Genomic DNA, 22,818 nt, shown 5'->3' on the forward strand with positions numbered 1-22,818 from the left:
ATTCAGGCGTATGGGAAATGATCACACCTACACAGGTTGAACTGGATGGACTAATGTCTTTTTTTCAACCTCAACTACTATGTAACTATGTAACCCCCCCCCCCCCCATCCCCCCTGTTAAGTGCCCACCATAGCAATCCGCTTGCTATGTTGGGCACTCGTGGACACGCTCCTGAGCCTGGCTCTGCTTCCTTCTTTCTGGCTGTGATTAACAGCAGGAGCCAATGGCTCCCACTGCTGTCTTTCTGCCTATGAGGAGGAAGTGAGCGAAGAGAGCTGCTGCCCTTGTGCACGCCGCTGGATTGAGATCGGGCTCAGGTAAATGTAAAGAGAGGGGTGAGCTGCACTCAAAAGGTTTTTTACCTTCTTGCAGAGAATGCATTAAAGTAAAAACCTTCACCCTTCTAGAACCACTTTATATTCAGTTGAATTGCATGTAAATCCATGTTGCAGTATATGGCAATGCACATCGAAGTGAAATGCAAAGTGCATTTTGTGTGTCTGTTATTTCCAGGCCTGTAGGCTGAACAAACCAATCTGACAGAATCCTATACAGCTCGGATGGACGTGTCTTTGGCTGTGGCTTTTGTGTTTTAACAGCTGTCCCTGCTGTCTGTCAAAATACTTGAAAAGCAGGCATACATGGTTTGGGTACAGCCACTGTTCAGATTTCATGTGACAGTGCTGGCCAGTCGGCAAGTACCAATGCTGTTGCATGCTTCTCATACTCAAGTATTGGGCATTTTGTTTTCTCCTTGTGGTTAAATGGATCAGTAGGGGAAGAAAGTATTCACCAGTGGGAGACTGGGTATGCATTAGCATAACACTGGTTTGCTTTGACTTTTTTTTTTTTTTCTTTTTGTCATGCAGTATTAACCACTTTAAGACCGGAAGGATTTGCCCCCTTAATGATCAGGCCTTATTTTGCGATTGGGCACTGCGTTAACCACAATTGGACAATTGCGCAGTCGTGTGACGCTGTACCCAAATAAAATTGACGTCCTTTTTTCCCCCCCACAAATAGAGCTTTCTTTTGGTGGTATTTGATCACCTGTGCGTGGTTTTTTTTTTTTTGCGCTATAAACAAAAAAAGCGACAATTTTGAAGAGAATTTTTTTTTTTTTTTTTTAAACATTTTAGGCAAATTTGTTTTGTGCTACATATTTTTGGTTAAATTGCAATAAGCGTATTTTGATTGGTTTGCGCAAAAGTTATTGCATCTACTAACTATGGGAAAGATTTATGTCCTTTTTAATTTTTTTTGCAGGACTGCGACATTGCGGCGGACAGAGCGGACCCCTGACTGACACTTTTGGGGGTACCAGTGACATTACTACAGTAATCAGTGATAAAAATATGCACTGTTACTGTAATAATGACACTGGCAGGGAAGAGGTTAACAGTATAGATGATCAAGGGGTTAAATGTGACCCTAGGGGAGTGATTTTAACGGGGGGCGTGGCTTGAGTTGACCATAGAGACATGTGATCCTATAAAGAAGGGCTAAATTAGCTCTGTCATTTCAGGGAGAAGGACGGTTGGCTGTGTTTACATTACAACAGCCGACCGTCCTTCTCTCTCAGCCCCGGTTTACACTTGTGCGTGTGCGGGGTTCGCATGTAATGTCGGAGCGCACTGCTCCGACATTTCATGCGATCGCCTGTGCGGTGCGAGTTTAGCCATACAGTTTGTATGGCTAAATTCGCACCGCAGCCGCTCCAAACACAGGGACCCTTTTTTTTAGCCGCATCAGGAACGGATCGCACAGCGGTTCACACTTGTGCGATCCGATCCTGTGCGAACTGCACGATCGCACTGCGATATGCGATCAAACTGGGGGTGTCGTTAAGATTTCATTGACACCCCCAGCGTATCGCATATGGCAGTGTGAACTGCCGGGGGTGCGTGTGCGATGCGGGAACAGGCTGCGGATTCGCAGCCTTCCCGCACTCGCATAAATGTGAACCGAGGCTCAGCGTGGGGCGATCGCGGGTGTCAGGCGGCAATCGGAGCCGCCTGACACACGCATCGGCTTCCCCGCTGACGATCGGGGGCGGGAGCGCTCCACCGGCAGCGCGCCCTCGCCCCCTATATAAAGTAAGCGGTCGGCAAGTGGTTTAAGTTAAACCTATCAGTGAGCTAATATAATTCCTCATCTTCGGTAAATGGTCTACAGGTAATGTGATTAATATAATATTGTGACTTGATAAATTATTTACCGTTTTTAAATACAATATCTTCACAAGAAAGCTGGGTTGAATAGTGCACTGACTGCATGCTAGCTTTTAAATGCTTCCATGTGGTGTTGTACTCAATGCTTGGTTATTGTTCATGGTTCGTTATAGCGCAAAAACACTATCCTTTAACACAGCTGTGGAGGAAACAATAAAATTGCCCATAGGAAGATGCAAAGCTATAACCTGTGTGTGTGATGCAACAAACCATTTATAGTTAAAGAGATTTCCCAGGGTGATGCTGGGAATCTTCAAGCCATTGGTGTGCTTGATGTCCTCATCATTGATTCTTTATCATTTACACTGTTTGGCTTTTGCAGGGAAAGGTATTTTACCAAGTCCGCTGGAAGGGATATGATTCAAGCGGTGACACCTGGGAGCCGGAGGCCCATCTTGAGGACTGCAAAGAAGTTCTTCTTGAATTCAGGAGAAAACAAGTCGAAAGCAAACAGAAAGCTGCTAAGAAGGAATCACCGGTAAATTTGCAAAAAATCATTAAATCTAATAATCTCTAGCCATGGAAGTAGGTTGATGCAGAGCAGCTGTGCATGTTTTTGTAGTTATACGGGTTCCTTCTGGATTACATTTACCCAAATCTGCTCTTTTGCTAAGAGGTTTGCTTTAACATAAGGTTATCGCAAACCTGAACAATTAAGGCCTTTCACACTTGTGAATCTTGTCCTGCGACTTGGGACTGCAAAGTTGCATGGCAAGTCGTACCCCCATGATTTCCAGTGAGTACAGTTCATATCTGTGCAACTTCAAAGTAGTCCCTGTATCGCTTTGGTCTGACTTTGATGCATTTTTTAGGTCCATAGACCTCAAAAATACACAGGCATTGCTTCAAGTCTAGTCCAATTGCGACAAAATCATGCGACTTTTAGGTCCCACAAGTGTGAAAGGGGCCTAAAACCAGGCTTGCAAGTAAATGTGTAAACTGGAGTTTCTCTTCAGTGACAAATTAATGTTCAGATATTACCGGTAGGTACAAAATGGTAGGGTTTTTAAAGTGCCCAAGGAACAAACCATACATTTTTATATAAAAGCATTTAATTTTTTTGATACAACTTATTAGAAGCCATAATTTAAAACTTTTACATGAACTTTTACATGCTTTTTCAAGCAGAAAAGCCAGTTTTTACTTGACCTGTTTTGCTATATATAAAACAGATACCCACAATTTCTTTTATACAAAGGAAAAATGGTGAGTAACTCTATGCGCTTAGGAGAAAAGGGTATTGACACTATGCTGCTACTTGTGAAACTGATAATAAACAAATTGAAATCTGGTGTACAACAAAATCATAAATTATATAGCATATCCCACTCTCCACCACATAAAGATTAAAATACCTATATTAACAATGGACATACACTAATCTGGTATACGGTAGCCGCATGCAACATATGACAAAAATACCAGTAGCACAGGGATGGTGGAACACACTTCACCACATATCACAGTCCATAAGCATATATAGAACATGAACCTATATGTGACCATGAAAATCACAGCATTCGCACCAAGTCCATATAAAGTCCATATGCATCAACAAATATATGTGCAATTAATCCAAGGAGTTTTGATTGACGTGATATTGCGGGGATCACCCCACTCTCCACCACCAGCGTGGTATTAATATGCACATAAACTCCGTAACTACGAACGCCTTCTGGTTACTGTTGGGAGGAGTGGAAGAACATCCGGAGGATCTGTTACCACGGCGTGGAGCCTGAGAATAGCGTCTGAAGGGTGAGCATCTCCCTTACGGAGTTTATGTGCATATTAATACCATTTACAAGTGAGTGCAATATATTTTGTGTGTTAATAAAGCTAAAGTATAAACGTTATTGCACTAGTGGAGATTGTTTTATTTTCTCATGTATCGGAGTGATTTAGTCCTGCCTATAGAACTAAGGGGTATTGTTGGTGGATGCTCTGCGATTTATGCCTTTTAGCTTAACCACGAGAGTGTTTAACCACTTAAGCCCCGGAAGATTTTACCCCCTTCCTGACCAGGCCCTATTTTGCGATTCGGCACTGCGTGACTTTAACAGACAATTGCGCGGTCGTGCGACTTTGTACCCAAATGAAATTGACGTCCTTTTTTTCCCACAAACGGCTTTCTTTTGGTGGTATTTGATCACCTGTGCGATTTTTTGATCATGCGCTATAAACAAAAAAAAGAGCGATAATGTTACAAAAATAACTATTTTTCACTTTTTTTTTTTTTTTTATATGAAATTCCCCCAAAAAAATGTAAAAATCAAATTTTTTTAACATTTTAAGCCAATTTGTTTTCTGCTACATATGTTTGGTAAAAAAAAATCACAATAAGCGTATTTCGGTATTTTGATTGGTTTGCGCAAAAGGTATTGCGTTTACTAACTAAGGGAAAGATTTTTGTCATTTTTATTGTTTTTTTTTTTTTTTTTTTTTTTTTTTTTTGCGGCAGACAGATCGGACCGGACCCTTGACTGACTGACATTTTTGACACTTTTGGGGGTACCAGTGACATTACTACAGTGATCAGTGCTATACATATGCACTGTTACTGTAAAAATGACACTGGCAGGAAGGGGTTAACTTTATTGGAGAAGGAGGGATTAGGTGTTTCCCTAGGGGCGTGCTTCTAACTGTTATGGGATGTGACTGTGTGTAACTACAGAGATATACGATCCTACATAGCAGAACCTTATGATCTCTGCGCTTACACAGGGGAAAATGACAGGCGGCTTTGTTTACATTAGCCGCCTGCCTTTCTCCCTCTGTAATGGACGATCGCGAGTGACCGGCGGACAACGGGTCCGCCGGTCACACGCGCGGGGAAGTTAACGAGCGGGGGTGGGAGCGCGCCTCCGGCGGTGCGCGCTCACCCCCGCCCCCTAGAGCCTCACAGGCTAGTGACGTACCCCTACGTCACTTTGCCTGTGAGGGGCTGACTGCCGCCGTAAATAGTCGTGCGGCAGTCGGCAAGTGGTTAAGCATCTCCTTCTGGCGAGTTTGCATTTCAGACATTTCCCCGGCACGTTGGTCGTGGAGAGTGGGGTGATCCCCGTAATATCACGTCAATCAAAACTCCTTGGATTAATTGCACATATATTTGTTGATGCATATGGACTTGGTGCGAATGCTGTGATTTTAATGGTCACATATAGGTTCATGTTCTATATATGCTTATGGACTGTGATATGTGGTGAAGTGTGTTCCACCATCCCTGTGCTACTGGTATTTGTGTCGTATGTTGCATGTGGCTACCGTATACCAGATTAGTGTATGTCCATTGTTAATATAGGTATTTTAATCTTTAAGTGGTGGAGAGTGGGTTCCACCATCCCTGCGCTACTGGAATTTGTGCTACATAATTTATGATTTTGTTGTATACCAGATTTCAATTTGTTTATTTTGCTATAGATAGCTTCTTAAGGAGATATATTTCTGGATGCTGCACATGCGAAATTGGTAGGTCCGCAGTAAAGACACAGTCTAAGGGTCCATATGTCCATTTTTCATCCCATCTGTTTGCGGATGAAAAACAGACATAATGCATGTCAATGGGATTGCGGATGTCAGCGGATGACCATCAGATTTGTGTCCTTTCCGATCAGTTCCGTTCTTTGGAACAGAAGAGAACCCCATTTTTCTTCCGTCTTTAAAAAAACGGAGCGGACGCAAAAACTGATGTCAGCGGTGTCATCCGCTGACATCCGCCATCCCATTGACATACATTATCTTTGTATATCATCTGCAAACGCATGGGATGATAAACGGACATCCGTGTCTGTTTAAAAAAAAAAAAAAAGAGTGCCTGAGCGGAGGAAAATACTGACCGCCCCGTGTGAAAGGACCCTAAGGGCTCTTTCACACGGGCGGTCCGTGTGAGAGCTCCGCTGCGGTCTTTTTTTTTTTTTTTCACGGAGCGGATGACATTTCTGTCATCCGCTCCGTGTGTCCGCATATCATCCCATCCGTTTGCGGATGATATGCGGACCTAATGTAAATCTATGGGGATTGCGGATGTCAGCGGATGAAAAACGGAAAGGAAGGAAAAATCTGATGTCAGCGGTGTAATCCGCTGACATCTGCTTTTTCCTTCCTTTCCGTTTTTTACACGGAGGAAAAATAGGGTTCGGTTCCGTTCCAAAAACGGAACAGAACTGAAAGGAAGGAAATCGGATGTCAGCGGATGGTAGTCCGCTGACATCCGCAATGCCATAGACTTACATTATGTCCGCAAATCATCCGCAAAAAAATAGGATGATTTGCGGACATACGGAAAGCTCGTGTAAAAGATCCCTAAAGCTGGATACACACTATACAATTTTTCTATAGTTTTTTTTTTTTTTCCTTTTTAGTATTCAATAGTTTTTTTTTATTGAGTTTTTAAACAATGCAGTACAAGTACAAAACGTAAAAGAAAAGGTACAGAAAATGTAGAAAATATAGCAAAAAGGGGGGGGGGGTGGCATACATAAAAGTACCACGCAGCAGAACAGTGCATATCAAAACATAACTTAAACAGCATTGGCGACTAAGAAGTCGAGTACTAAAAGGTAAACAGCAAATACAACAAGTCTCCAGACTGATTCCCATCGAAAGGAGGTACATCAAGGACTCACCAAGCCCATTAACAGACCGGCCAGCACGGGGCCCCACCCCGTCCCAGACACCCCGAGTGGGCACAAACTGTGTCCGCGAAAGGGCGAAGCCCCCCTTCTTTTTTTTTTTTTTTCCTTTTAGATGTACCAAAACCATATAATATGAGGTCAAACCTAAACACTTTCAATTTGAATGCAATCAGGCAGGCCTTGCACTACATAGTTGAAGGTAAATCTAATGTAAATCTGGCAACAAAAGTTGTATAGTGTGTATCCAGCTTTACTTTATCACTAGAGAAAATCTCAAGATATTGGTTGGATGTAAAACAACAATGGAGACACTCAGCACTTGTAACTCCCCCCCCCCCCCCTCCCTTTTGTTGGTATTATTTGGGTATGGGTTGTAACATTATTATTATGTACATGAGGTTATGTTTGTGTGCTGTTTGTATAAAACTTAAAATGTTCAATAAAAATGACGTGATTTAGAACAATAGTACTATAGTGCAGCATTGCAGCTACCGAGGAGGAGGACCCATGTTTAAAGGAGACACTCAAGGGGTGGTGGAGGCCTATAGGGCCCCTTATCAACCAAGGGGAAGAAATGTTCATGATACTATTATCCTTCTAAGGCTAAACTATGCTATACAGCCTGAAGGCTCCATGATTTTCTATAGGTGACAGTAGGTTTTAAAATTTATTGCCTCTTGTGGTACTCTTATCTACCCGAAGAGTTGGTTTACACTATGGCGACACGAACTTCGGGGGCGACTAGTGAAGTAGCCGTGCACCGCGACTTCGGCGCGACTTGCACGGACTTCACATAATGGAAGTCAATGCAAGTCGCTCCGAATTCTGTCAAAAGTAGTGCAGAAACTATTTTCTAAGTCGAAGCGACTTGAGTCGCTCCTATTAGAACGGTCCCCATAGCACTGAATGGACCGTGACTTGTCAGGCAACCAAGTCGCCTGACAAGTCGCGGTAGTGTGAACCGGGACTAAAGCACTTTTGTTACAAGGCCTGAGTGTGTCCCTTGTTTTACATCCATCCAATATCTTGAGATATCCTTTAGTGATAGAGTAATGGGCCATACACACTATAAGATTTTTCTGAAGACTTTTTCCTTTAGACTTACCAAAACCATATAATATGAGGTCAAACCTAAACACTTTCAATTTGTATGCAATCTGGCAGGCCCTTGCACTGCATAGAAAAGGTAAATCTGAAGGAAATCTAACCACAAAAGTTGGATAGTGTGTATCCAGCTTAAAGCTGTTGATCTTTACTGCAGACCTACCAATTTTGCATGTGCAGCATCCAGAAGTATATCTCTTGAAGAAGCTATCTCTCTATATAGCGAAACCTGACAATTAAAAAATGGATTTTCTGCTTGAAAAAAACCTGTAAAAAGCTTCCTTTAATACTGTATCAATAAAATTGATTTTTTTTTATTTATATAAAATGTATTTTGTTCCTTTTTTGTGGCACCATTAAAAATTCTACCGTTTGTACCTAATTTCAAAAAAATTCTTAGGGTGTGCTTGACTCCTAGACACACATCTTTACTATTCAATACTATGCAGTGTTAAGATAGTCACTCAAGGCAAAGCATATATAACATGCAGTGTTTTTCCATTAAAATCTCAAACGTGTTAAGTGTACCCCAAACCTCAGTGCACACAGGTGAATCACATGTGGTGTTTGTTGGAATTCTTTTACTTAACCTGTTCCTGCAAAATCACGTACCTGTACGTCATTTTGAGGAAGTGGTTGTACCGGGGTGATGCCCGCAGCTAGAGCGGATGGACAGCTTTCATGTTAAAACATCGATGCGGCCAAGCACAAGCAGTGGGAAGAGACGACTTGGGTATGCGTTTTCTTTGGCATGCGAGCACGCGCCCCTATCCCCATGTGCTCTCACACCACCAAAGAAAATGCATACGCAAGGCTTTCCTGCAAATGTACACAGTGTTCAAATCGCACGTGCGGTATCGCCATGATCATTTAGAGCGAGAGAAATGATACTAGCAAAAGACCTCCTTTGTAACTCTAAACTGGTAACCATTAAAGATTCGGCTATGGAGTTTTTTTAAGTATCGAACGTTGTCACTTTTCCACGAGTGTGCGCAATTTTAAAGCATTAACATGTTGGGTATCTATTTACTCAGTGTAACATCTTTCACAATATACTAAACAATTGGGCCCACTTTAGGCTCCGTTCACATGTGAGCGTATAGGATCGCGGGCAGAACCGCCGCGGTTCCGCCCGCGATCCGGAGATTTATTGCAAATCGCGGGACGCCTAGCGTTGCCTGTTGATTTGCAATAGCCCCCCAAACGCCGAGCGATGTTGCCGCGATTTCCGCCTGCCGAATCGCGGCAACATCGCGCAAACAAAATCGCGGGACGCAATACGCTCCAAAGAAGTACAAGAGCTTCTTTGGAGCGTATTGCGTCCCACGATTTTGTTTGCGCGATGTTGCCGCGATTCGGCAGGCGGAAATCGCGGCAACATCGCTCAGCGTTTGGGGGGCTATTGCAAATCAACGGGCAATGCTAGGCGTCCCGCGATTTGCAATAATCTCCGGATCGCGGGCGGAACCGCGGCGGTTCTGCCCGCGATCCAAACGCTGACATGTGAATGCAGCCTTACTGTGTGTGTTTTTTTTAAGTGCATTTTCCCCCAAAAAATTGACCGCTGCCCAAATACCGTGTGACATAAAATATTGCAACGACCACCATTCTATTCTTCAGAGTCTGTAACAAAAAAATATATATATTTCATATGAGATGGTTCTAAGTAATTTTCCAGCAAAAAAAAAAATACTGATTTTTATCGTGTAAGCAACAAATGTCAGAAATAGGCCTGGTCTTTAAGTGGTTAATGGATTGATGCTGAACATGCTCTTCACCTTGTGTGCACTGAGGTTTGATGCACGTGAAAGTTCTTAATCCCATTTACGTAGTTTGAATTGCCCAGGGTTGTGACAGCTTTGCTTTACTTCTTTAAATTGATGCCCTCACAGTAGAATAGCCGATTTGGCAATGGCGCAGTCATCAAGAGACACTCTGGTACAGCTGATGTTCTGCTTATGGTGGACCTGTGCTTTGCTCAAACAGAGCAATGTAATAGGTTCCTATGCCCTATTCAGCAGTATATCCTTGACGTCTTTTCTCTCCTCTCTGATCTGTTCAGTTGAAGAAAGTTCTGTGTAAACTACACAGCCATAGTCCTGCGTGACAGTGCTGAGAGGTCTGGTGCTGTTACGTGGAATGAGTCACATGCGTCTTCATACACAGAAATACTGGGTTATTTATTTGGTTCCCATTGAAAAGAGCAATGGGAGAGCCAAAAAAATATAGGTATATGCTGGGGACTAGTAATGTTTTTCCCAGGATTTGGGCTTTTAATGAGATCCAGCCTGATCGGTTTCCATTGGCTACAGGTTTTTGTTAATCATCTCTGACATTTTTAGTATAATGTTATACCTGCATCTTAGAATATTTCTTTCTTTCCTCTTTATTAGCCCAAATTGTCTCTTGGGGAACTTTTAGAGGCAGAATCTGACAGTGACTCGAAAGAGGAGACCCCACAAAAAAAGAAAAAGAAATCCAATCAGGAGGAGGATGACCAGCTACAAGAGGAGCTGAAAAAGAAAAAATCAAAATCTGGAAAATCCAAGGAAAAGTCCAAGCCTGAGGGGGAACCAGAGAGCCAGTCTACTGAATCCAAACCAAAGAAAAGACTGTCAGAAAGTAAAGAGGATCTGGGCAGCAAGAAACCTAAGAAGGATGAGACCAAGGACTTAAAAAAGTCCAAGAAGGAAGAAGCCAAGGACAATAAATTGAAAGTAAAAGAGGACCTGAAAGAAAAGAAACCAAAAAAATCATTGGGGTTAGAGCTGTCTAAAGAAGAAACATCACCTGTAGAACCAGAGGCAGAGACTGTTAGTGTAAACAGTGATGTTCTTTCAGAAGACAGAGACAAAGTGGGTCAGGATGAAGACCTCAGAAATCAAGAAACCACACCTCCATATGAAGCAGAGGAGCTGTCTTTTGGGGGTCCTTTTGAAGAGGAAATGGATGAAGTGAAAATGAAAAAAAAGAAAAAAAAACACAAAAAGAAAAATGACTCCAAGCCCATGTTGGTGGATTTTGGCCATCAGGATAAGAAAAGCCTGGTAAAAAAGCAAAAATCAGTTGAAAAGTTGAAAGAAGCTCTGGCTGCGGAAAACCTGCCAGTTCCAGTGCCGAAGAGGCCTAGTACTGATGACAAAGTTAAGAAATCTGTGGAATCCTTGGCAGAAGTAAGTGTCTAATAAAAATTATGAATTGGTATGGAGATTGGATACAAATTAAATGGCAGATTCATTTGAATATGCTTAATCTCGGAATTATGCATAAGCAGTGAAAGTGTTTCTATAGTGCACAGATGGATTTTTTTTTTTCTTTTACCACCAGTAGGTATCACTACTTTTGAGGGAAGTTGGAAAAAAAAAAAAAAAGTTGAAGTTGAACTGTCATGACATCTTACACAATCTTTTTTTTTTTTTTTTTTTTTTTTTCTTTCTTCTTTCTCCTTAGAGATGTCCCTCTCGTGCACGCTCTTGCGCTCTCTCACTGCTGGAGGCCCCTCTAATCCCTAGTACAATACTTGTTTAGTCTCCCATAATGCAGAGAAGCCAATTGCCAGGTCTAAAAGGCCTTATCAAGTGGTAGGGGATGAGGGAACAACCTTAGCCTGGCAAGTCTTTATTTTTCCTGGTCTCATATTAAGGACTGCACCCTGTTTTTCCTGTGCATAGAATGCTAACAGAGTTCCATTATAACGGCTTGAAACAGGAAAAAAAAAAGACGTTATTTCTCTATCGTCCATTGATAGGCGCAGCCTCATCTCCATGAGCTGAGTGGGTTATGCTCCTCCCATCAGGAGTAGTCTAGGCAGGAAAATTTGAATGTACACGCCCTAGGGGCTGTCCCTCCAGGCATAACCCCCACTGCCACAGCCCATCACATCAGTTTGTGCCTAGAGAAGGAGTAGGACCTAGGTTTCCTGCTGGGACTCCAGTCTCAGTTTTTTATTTCTTTTAAGAATATTTTACTTTTATTTCTCTTTGCTTGCTAGCTAGTGTTCAAGGAAAAATTTTCCTGGTGATCTGCAATTAACGATGCTGGCTGGGGCTTCGCACTTTATAATCTAGATCCTTATGGTCCCCCAATCTGGCCTACGAGCCTTATCGGGACACGACTACCTGGAATGCCTTGAGTCGCAGCATACCCATCGGCTGGCAGCCCCCCCACTTCGGGTGGGAGGCAGTATGTCCTGAGCGGAGCCCACCCGGTCCATGGTATGGTGAGTAAATGTGTACCCCTTTTGCCCCTGCTGGCCTTGGGGGGGATGTGGGCCCTCTCCTGGGGATAATAGGATTTGTGCCTCCAAAAGATCCCCCTGGCCTGCCCAGTCTGTGTGTCCTTCCCTCCCCCTTCCCTGCCCCTGCAGTTGCTGTGTGTCTGGAGTGCCCTGGCACTCTGGGGGGTGGTGACATGGTACTTTGGGCTTGCTGGTACCTGTTGTGGTTCCTGAGGCCTTTCAGTCCCTAGCTACATGGTTCGTTGTGGGGGCCCCCCATCTTAAGTGTGGGCAATGTTCATTTTTCCCCATAGACTTGTATGGGGCAGCCATTTTCCCTGTAGCTTCCTATTGTTTTGTATGGGCATCCATCTTTGTGTACCCCTGGTGCTATACTCAGCAGTGTAACCTTATTCAGGCGACATTGCTTCCTGTGTAGTCATTTCCTGCTGCTGAGCCGAGGTCACTTCCTGCCTTTCTCAACAGGCTGCTGAAGGATTCAGGAGGACAGTTTGTCTGAGGTGGTACAGTACTTGGGGTCCCTGTAGGCATATCCTTGCACTTTTTGCTGTCAGTTTGGTTTAAAGGGGTTCCCTGCAGACCGCGACGATCGGTGGTGGATACCGCGATTGGCGCTCTTAAAGCGACTGTACATCATTTTTTGGAAATTGGAATATGGAATTCCAAATTGTGCAATCGCCCTCAGACTCACTCTTTGTGACTCCTGGACAGTCCGGATTGCAGTCGCCGGCTGCGATTTTTAGCAGCCCTGGAAAGCCTGACGACTAAAGTTGATTTAGTCATGAAAAAGGTTTATAGCCGAAAACGGCCGCTGCCGCCTTCTCCTTCTATGGAGGGGTCCTCTGATTCAGAGGCTGATGGGGACGCCCCCCTACCTGAGGGGTCGCTGTCAGATGGTGAAGCGGACCTGTCGTCATCAGCTGCAGTGCGGGAACGCACCTTAGTGGAAGCCCTGATTATTTTAGTGTGGGATACTTAAAAATTGGTGGCTGAGCCCACGCCGGCCGGGACGTGGGTGGCTTTTGGCTCTCAGAAGTCTCCAAAAGCTGACAGGGTTTTCCCTTGTCCCGACACCTTTCACGATATTGTGAATGACCAATGGCGGCACGTTAAGCACATGTTAGTGGTATAAAATATTACATCAACAGCGCATACCTTGTAGCAGGAATAAAATAAAAGTTTGCTATATTAAGTGGTATCAAAATATACTGGTATGAATATACTTATCATTTTTGGGGATTATACTGTTGCCAGTAGCTCTGAAAATTGTACGTATAGTACTGGATAGTATAATGATATTTACTTGCAGCCTGTGCTAAGGTATAGGGGGTGTTTAGTGCCACCTATATGTTTTCCATATGCTATATATAAACCACTTAAAAATACATACAAATATTGTGCGTATACTGTGATAAAATATGACTTCTCAGTTGTAGACAATAAAACGTGTACACATTAGATCCCGTGTGCTTGCTTAAACAGATATAATGTGCATCAACTGTGCTGATTTCAATTATTACAAATAAAATGGTAAATACATTTCATAAATAGATAAATAAAAGTTCCTTAGAAAAAGTGCTCAGTGCAAAGAAATAGTGTCCATGTATTCCAAAATTGATAATGGTTAAAGTGACTGTTCAAATTTCAGTATTAGTGTTGAATTCAAAAAACAAAAGTGCTTTGGTGATATCACCCTCTGTGCTCCTGTGTATATGAGGTAGGCAATTCAAACTCACCAGATGTACGGTAAGCACCTTCTGTGTGGGGACCTTCTGTGTGGGTGTCAGTCTGTGGCTGTGTAGTACCCCCCATGTCTGTGTAAATGCGGGCTCCCTGTCAGATCCCTGTATGGCTGCATTGCCTGTGGGCTGCGAGGGGGGGCCATCCTGCTCTGCTGTGAGTTATGCTCTGGGTGCAGATTTAGGTACAGACATGTGTTGTGCGGCGGCCGCTGCTGCGATCCGCCAATTTTTTTGCATGTATGCTGTGGCCGGCCCTGTCTCTGTACAACGCCGTGTTTTGGCGCCATTCGCTGCCATTTTGGCGGGCCGCGCTCGTTCGAGCACATGTCGGCGCCATTTTCCTGTAGCCTCATCCCTCAGCCGAGCGGCCATGTTTGCGGAGCCTCATAGGCTATATCTGTCAGCCAGCTATTGCATCACTTCCTCTTTCTCTGGGAACAGCGATCGGTGGCAGCAGCCTGTTGTGCTCTCCAGGTTTTACCTTTTTTGTCCTGTCATTCCTTGCTCAGTGTTCTCTATCCCTGCGGGATCGGTGCATACAGTAGTGTACGGTGGGCTGAGCTCGCCGTGGTGTTCAAGGGCCAGTACCTTTTTTTCCTTTTTCATTGCTGGGGCATGGATTCTCAGGATAGCAAGTTTCCCCCCGCCCTGGTGGGGGACCAGGGGGCTGCTGCACCCCCCGAGGGGGCTGATCTGGCCGCGGTGGTCGCGTCCTTGGCTTCTCAGGTGCAGATGCTGATGGCTGATCGATCCGCAAAAAGGGCCAGGTTGTCCATTTCCTCTGATTCAGAGGGCGATGTGGCTGCTGTGGCTGGCGTACCCTTCTCGGGGTCCCGCTCATCTTTGGACCTTATGGGGTCCGAGGGGGAGGCAGGGGTGGAGGGGGTTGATGTTTCTCCCCCTGGCTCGCCTGAAGAGCTTGCACTCATGAATGAGCTGATTGCCTCCATTAAAGATACCTTGCACCTAGAGGATGAGCCTACTCCTCCTGCTAGGGTGTCCTCTTTTGGAACGCGGAGAACTCGAAAATCAGCGCAGGTTTTTCCCTGCCCTGCGGAATTTCATCATACTGTTAACGAGCAGTGGCGCAATTTAAAGAAGCCCTTTACTGTGCCAAGTAAGTTTAAACTGCTTTATCCGTTTGCGCCCTCCACCGACGAGCGTTGGTGGGTGGATCACGCGGTGGCCATTTTGAACAAGGCTACTGCGGTTCCTTCTGAGGATACCCCGGTTTTCCGGGACCCTACGGGCAGGAGGCTGGAGTCTCTTGCCCGTCATGCCTATATGGTTGCTGGTTCTATGCTGAAGCCTATTTTTGCTTCCATTATGGCGGCACAGGCTGTTGCAGATTGGACGAAGATGCTCAGGTGCACCCTGGTGGCTGATTCGGCTCCGCCTACCACGTTGGCTATGGTGGATCAGATCCATCAGGGTGTCATGTACTTGTGTGATGCGGACTTGATTTTAGCTCCCTTGGCTGCGCGCCTGTCCAGCGTGGCGATACTGAACCGTCGTCTGATATGGCTGAAAAGTTGGTCGGTCGCCAATCTTCTCGCAAGACGCTGGCGGATTTTCCTTACGCGGGATCTCGCCTTTTTGGCGAGGCTTTGGATACTCTGATTAAAGGGGTGACGGGGGACAAGAGTACTCTCTTACCCCAGTCTCACAAGCATAAGTCCTTCCGTGGTAAACGGAATTCCTCGTTTAGGCCCTCTCAGGGGTCCTTTCGTGCCTTTAGGTCGCAATCCAAGGGCAAGCCCTTCAAAGGCCAAGGCTCCCAGAAGAAGCCGTGGGCAGGTAAGCAGAAGTCCGGCCAGTCCGGTTCGACTTCCCATACCAATTCCGCCTGAAGGGGTGCCCTCACCCGTTTCTGGGGTGGGGGGACGTCTGCGCGGTTTCCTACAACCTTGGCTGACCCACATTCGGGACAGATGGGTTCAGGAAATCGTTCGATCTGGTTACAAGATCGAATTTCTCTCTCGGCCGGCGGGCAGATTTTTTCCCTCAAATCTTCAGCTGTCTCCGGAGCGCTTGCAGGATCTGCACCTGGCGGTGCGGGCCCAAGGGGTGGTTGTTCCGGTGCCTCATCGGGACAGATTTCGGGGGTTTTACTCCAGTCTGTTCACTGTGCCCAGAAAGGAGGGCAAGGTGCGTCCGATTCTGGACTTGAAAGCTCTGAACCGCTTTGTGCGGGTTCGCAAGTTCCGCAAGTGGTGGCTGCCCTGAGTCCGGGGGAATTCATGGCCTTCATCGATCTGAAGGATGCGTACCCACACATCCCCATTTTCGAGGGTCACCAGAGGTACCTGCGATTCGCCATTGCGGAGGATCACTACCAATTCGTGGCATTACCTTTCGGTCTCGCTTCGGCTCCGTGGGTTTTTACCAAGGTGCTGGCGCCGGTTCTGGCCCTGTTACGAGCACAGGGCATTGCTGTCTTGGGGTATCTGGACGATATCCTGATATGGTCAAACGCCAGTCAGAGCCTGGTGACCGACCTGTCCGCCACGATGCGGACACTGCAGGAGTTCGGTTGGACCATAAACATTCCGAAGTCGACTCTGATTCTGGACTCTGTCCAAGCGAGGGTCTTCCTACCGGAAGACAAGCTTCGGACACTTCAGGACGAGGTCAGGTCCCTCAGGGACAACCGGCACTCGTCTCTCCGGACATGCATGAGATGTCTAGGTTTAATGGTCTCGGCTTTCGAGGCGATCCCCTTTGCCCAGTTTCACACGCGGGGTCTCCAAGCGGAGATTCTTGCCGAGTGGGACGGGCGGCCGCAATCCCTGGATCTGCGGATCTCGTTGAGCCAAAGCACCAGAAGGGATCTTCTGTGGTGGCTCCAGTCCCCGGCAGTGTCGGGGGGCAAGTCGTTTCGTCCATTATTGTGGACGGTGATCACCACGGATGCCAGCCTGTCGGGCTGGGGTGGTGTTCTGGGCGGTTTGTCCACCCAGGGAACTTGGTCGGAGGAGGAGTCCTCCCTTCCGATCAACATTCTGGAATTGAGGGCGATAAAGCTTTGCCTTCTGCGATGGACGGACCGGCTTCGGGGCCGTCCAGTTCGGGTTCAGACGGACAATGCCACCGCGTAGGCCTATATCAACCATCAAGGGGGCACCAGGAGTGCCCGGGCAGCTCAGGAAGTGGCCGACATTCTGTCTTGGGCCGAGACGCATGTCCCGGCGATAACGGCAGTTCACATACCGGGGGTGGAGAACTGGCAGGCGGACTATCTGAGTCGCCAGACCCTGGACCAGGGGGAATGGTCCCTTCACCCGGATGTCTTCCAAATGTTGTGCGCAACGTGGGGTTCTCCAGATGTGGACCTGTTCGCGTCTCGTCTAAACAACAAGGTGGACAGGTTCGTGGCAAGAACGCGCGATCCTCGGGCGGACGCCTCGGACGCGTTAGTGGCGCCCTGGCATCAGTATCGTCTGATGTATGCCTTTCCCCCGATTCAACTACTGTCCAGGCTGCTTCGCAGATTAGCCTCGGAACAGCATGCGGTGATTCTGGTGGCACCGGACTGGCCTCGCCGGTCTTGGTACGCAGACCTCGTAAATCTGGCAGTCGACGCTCCGTGGCGCCTGCCGCTTCGGGAGGACCTTCTGTCTCAAGGGCCGATATTCCATCCTGCTTTACAGTTGCTGGCTTTAACGGCCTGGCTGTTGAAAGCCGGGTCCTGAAGGATAGGGGTCTCTCCCCTGAGGTCATTCCCACTTTGATCAAGGCTAGAAAAGCCTCTTCAGGAAAAATCTACTACCGTACTTGGAAAGCATACTTTGCCTGGTGTGAGTCCAGGGGGTATTCCCCTCGCTCATACTCGGTGTCGAGAGTGTTTGCTTTCCTCCAAACTGGAGTGGACCAGCGTTTGGCGTTGGCCACGATTAAGGGTCAGATTTCTGCGCTGGCCGTTCATTCAACGCCCTGTGGCGTCTAATTCATTGATTAGCACCTTTGTTCAGGGGGTGCGACATTTGGCCCCTCCTAGGAGGGAACCTTTGCCTCCATGGGACTTGAACTTAGTTCTGTCCGTGTTACAACAGGCTCCCTTTGAAAAGATCAGGGAGATCTCGTTGTCTCTGTTGTTCAAAAAGGTTGAATTTTTGGTGGCGATCACTTTGGCTTGCAGGGTGTCGGAGCTGGCGGTTTTGTCCTGCAGCTCTCCCTACCTTGTGATTCACAAGGATAAGGTGGTCTTGCGACCTAACCCATCCTTTCTTCCGAAAAGGATCTCAAGAGTTTCACCTTAATGAAGACATTGTCTTGCCTTCGCTCTGCGCGAAGCCTAAGCATCCGAAGGAGGTTGCCTTGCATTCTTTGGATGATGTTCGGGCTATCAGGGTTTACCTGTCGTCCACTAAATCCTTTCACAGGTCGGATTCCCTCTTTGTCCTTCTTGAGGGACCTCGGAAGGGCATGGCGGCGTCGGCTGCGACCATCGCCAAATGGATCAGACAGACCATTGAGCAAGCCTATGCCTTGAAGGGGAAGGTTCCTCCCTTCCCTGTGAAGGCGCACTCTACCAGATCTTTGAGTACGTCTTGGGCTTACCGTCATCAGGCTTCTGTGGCCCAGGTGTGTAAGGCGGCGACTTGGTCGTCCGTTCACACCGTCTCAAAATTTTATAAGGTGGATGTTCAGGCATCGGCCGATGCCTCCTTTGGCCGTAAAGTTCTCAGTGCGGCAGTTTCTTAGGGACCCTTGTTTTTTTGGGCCCTTGGTTATTGGGGTGTTTTACCCCTGGGTTACTTGTTTTCCTGGGATGTTGCTCCTGTTGAGCACGTTTTCCTGTTGCACAGTTGGTTCTCTTACTATGGTAAGGTTCCTTTCTCTGATGTGGGTACTGCGTTGCTTTTTCTACGGTTGCGTCTCCCACCCCTCATGTCTACACTGCTTTGGGACATCCCATTGGTGAAGACTTGAGTAGGCGGCGACTGTCGGAGGATGTAAGAGAAAACTGAATTTTTGTAAAATCTTACCGTAAAATTCCTTTCTCTGAGTCCTCCGACAGTCGCCGCCCCCCGCCCCTCTTTTGGGGTTTTTGTGTACTCTTACTGCTATGCTACCAAACTGAGTTGGGAATGCTGGTGCAGGGAGGTATTGACTGAGGGGACAGCCCCTAGGGGTGTGTCTATGCTAAAAGCTTTTGTTATTAACAATTCTTGTTGCCTAGCTACTCCTGCGGAGCAAAGGTCAATACCCATTGGTGAAGACTTGTGAGTGGGCGGCGACTGTCGGAGGACTCAGAGAAAGGAATTTTACGGTAAGATTTTACAAAAATTCCGTTTTTTTAATAATAATAATAATAATAATTGGAAAAAAAATATTTTTTTTTTTTAATAATTTAAAAAAAAAAAGAAAAATATTTATTTTTACATTTAAATAATTAAATTAATAACCACACTCCCTGTCAAAGGTAACTAACTGGACAGGGAGATGGTAATGCATTGTGAACAAACAGTGGAAACCGTAATTACAACAGTCATTACTCCCGGCCACCACAAGAGGACGCCAGTTCCCCATTGGAAGCCTCTCTCATCTCAAGTAGGCCGAAAAGCCGGGGCCTCAATTTTCGGACGGCGCGGAAGTCCGTGCAAAAATGACAGGACACCTTCTGCAGGGCACCCCAGGCGCCAGGTCGCTAATTCTAGTCGCAAATGCGACCTGGCGCCCGGGGTTTGTCGAGGCCTGGTTTAAGAACCTCGGTTTGCGAGTATTCGAGGGTATCCCCTGCCTTTCTTATTACAGAAGGTGGCCTTCTTGGTTGCTTTCACTCTTCGCGCAGGTGTCGGCACTGGCGACATTGTCCTGTCCTCCCTATATGTTGATCATGGGTCCAAGTGGTACTTCGTCCGGATCCGTCCCTCCTTCCGAAGGTGGTTTCTAGTGTTCACTTGCACAGGGACATTGTATTCCCATCTTGTGTCCTGAGCCCTCCCATCCTAAGGAATGTGCATTGCTTACTCTGTTTAGAGTGCGGGCACTCCAGGTGTACTTGGCGACTGAGTCTTTTCGTGAGTCAAGCTTGCTCTCTGTACTTACAGGTGGCCCATGAACGGGACTGCCTGCGTCTTCTGCGTCTATTCCCGGATGGATCGGACAGACAGTGGTGCAGGTTTATTCAATTAAGGGTTAGGTCCTACCTTTCCCTGTTTCAGCATGTTCTACTCGGGCGCCTAGTGCTTCCAGGGCTTTTCGGTAGTCTGTTTACACCTTTGCCAAATATATAAAGTGGATGTGCTGGCATCTGCAGATGCCTCTTTTGGCCATAAAGTTTTTTTGCTGGCTGCTGTCTGGAGGGCTTTTGGCCTTCCTTGAGGGTGTTTACGGTTTGTTTCAGGTGGGCCTCCTCTTTTGTTCTGCTGAGTCCTATGTTGGCTGTGTTTTAACCTTGGGGACTTGTTCTTTTCTGCTGTTCCCACCCCTCATTTTGTGGCACTGCTTTGGGACGTCCCTACTGATAAGGATCAGAGAGAACTGCGTCCGTCAATGAATTTAAGATTAAACTATTTTACGGTAAGTCAAAATCCATTTATTTATTTTTTTTATTACAAAATTTTCGGTATTTTTCCATTTTTATAGCACAAAAATTTAAAAACCCAATGATGATTAAATACCACCAAAAGAAAGCTCTGTTTGTGTGGGTGGGGAAAGGACGAATTTATATGGGTACAGTGTTGCATGACTGAGTAATTGTCATTCGATTCTATTCCAACAGGATAGTTTTTGCTAGCCAGGGTTCTTGCCTCCAATTTTCAGCATTCACAGAATATTGTTACCTTCCTGTTCCCACCATTCCACAAAAATGAGGAAGATTTCTATCTTCAGGATGTTAGAAATTGTGTGTTGGGATGCCTTGAACACACCAAAGCTTGCACATACAGTTGCTAATTTTACATAAAGAAAACGGTTTCTAAAATATTTAGTAGTCATGCATAATTCATTGGACTTGCTGCTTAATTTTAGAAACAATTCATCATTCCTCAGAGTGGTGTCTGCAGTTCAGTCAATGGAAGGTATCTTTCCAAAATGTAATCCCTCATGGGTAATGCGCTCTGCAATGCTCCATGGCAAATGCCTGGATGAGCCATATAAATGTTTAATGTTTTTTTGAGCATAATCGACCAAGTTCTTATGATTTTTATTTAACTGTCCCCGACGTAATGCAAATATGCTTCATGGGGTTGTACCGGGGTGATGCCTGCAGCTGCAAGCATCACCTCCAGCACTGTTTTTTTTTTTTTTTTTTTTTTTGAGCGGACGGTCGGCTTTCTTGTGATAACCGATGCGGCTAAGTAGCCGCCCAGCAAATATCACAAGCAGTGGGAGGGGGACATGTCCTGCTGCTTTGATCGGGTCTCGGATCTAGTAACCTGGAAGTCATGACATCACTTCCGGTTACTGGAGCTCTAAAAACGCCATATTTAAAAAAATAAAAAAAAACTATTCAGAACAGCCAAACTTGGCATTTTGAATGCTTTAAGTGCAAAGGAGGGATTCCTCCATAAAGAGTACCTGTCATTGCCTGTTATTGTCCCATGGGATGTTTACATTCCTTGTAACGGCATAAAAAGGGGATAAAAAAAATTTAAAGGTACAGTGTAAAAAATACAATAAAATAAGAAAAAAAAAAGCGCCCTATCCTTTCGTGCTCGCGCGCAGAAGTAAATGCATATGTAAATCGCACCTGCAAATGTAAACAGTATTCAAACCACATGTGAGGTATCACCGCAATTGTTAGAGCGAGAGCAATCAAAAGTATCAATTTAATCAGCGTAACAACATCTTTCACATTATACAAAAAATTGGGCTAACTTTACTGTGGTTTTTTTTATTTTTTTATTTTTTTTTTAATTCATTAAAGTGTATTTCTTCCCATTGAATATAAAAGATCGCTGTGCAAATACAGTTCGGAATAAAATATTGCAACGATTGCCATTTTATTCTCTAGGAGGTGTGTGTGTGTGTGTGGGTGTGTGTGTAATATATATATATATATATATATATATATATATATATATATATATATATATCTCTTTCGAAATGCGCATATATAAATATTACTCGGCGTAACAACATCTTTCACATTATACAAAAAATTGGGCTAACTTTACTGTTTGTTTTTTTTTTTAACTGTAAAAAATAATAAAAATATGGAAAAAAAAAATTAAAGCGCCCTGTCCCCGTTAGCTCGCATGCAGAAACGAACGCATATGGAAGCCCCGCCCACATATGTAAACGGTGTTCAAACCACACATGTGAGGTATCGCCGCAATCGTTAGTTAGAGCAATAATTTGAGCCCTAGACCTCCTCTTTAACTCTAAGCTGGTAACCTGTAGATATTTTTAAAATGTCGCCTATGGGATTTTTAAGTACCAAATTTTGTCACCATTCCGCGAGAGTGCGCAATTTTCAAGCATGACATGTTGGGTATCTGCTAGGGCTGTAACAACTAATCGACTAAAACGATAATAATCGATAATTACAATCGTTGTCAACGATTGTCATTATCGATTAGTTGCTCCGTCTATTAGTTGTGCTGCTTTCTGAACTTTCCCCGCCTGTCAGCAAGCTCTGTCTCCTCTGTGAAGCCGCCGGCTGCATTCACTGTCTCTCTCACAGCTCGGCACTTACGTGACCTCCCCCCCTCCCTCCTCCTTTCCTCTCTGCCTTTCCTCTCCGCCCTCTTGTTGGTCAGTGAGGGAGTCAGTGAGTCAGATCGAGGTGAGGGAGAAAAGAGCACAGAAGCAGCAGAACGTGAGTGCCGAGCTTAGTGTTAGTGTCCTGTGACTGTCCATGCAATGCAGCCCGCCCAAAAATATAATAAGAGCTTATCCAGATAAGTTAATATTCCTTATAAAG

General features: G+C 45.5%; 1 protein-coding gene across 1 annotated transcript in view; it reads left to right on the forward strand.

Annotated features, from left to right (window-relative positions):
* MPHOSPH8 (M-phase phosphoprotein 8) overlaps positions 1-22,818 on the forward strand; it is a 268,249-nt gene that overhangs the window by 23,066 nt on the left and 222,365 nt on the right. The window contains exons 2-3 of the mRNA XM_082247634.1: positions 2,555-2,710; positions 10,361-11,140. Coding sequence (XP_082103760.1) covers positions 2,555-2,710; positions 10,361-11,140 — 936 coding nt within the window. The remainder of the gene's footprint in view (positions 1-2,554; positions 2,711-10,360; positions 11,141-22,818) is intronic.

Source organism: Pelophylax lessonae (genome assembly GCF_965119305.1).
Source record: "Pelophylax lessonae genome assembly, chromosome: 2".
Taxonomy (NCBI): domain Eukaryota; kingdom Metazoa; phylum Chordata; class Amphibia; order Anura; family Ranidae; genus Pelophylax; species Pelophylax lessonae.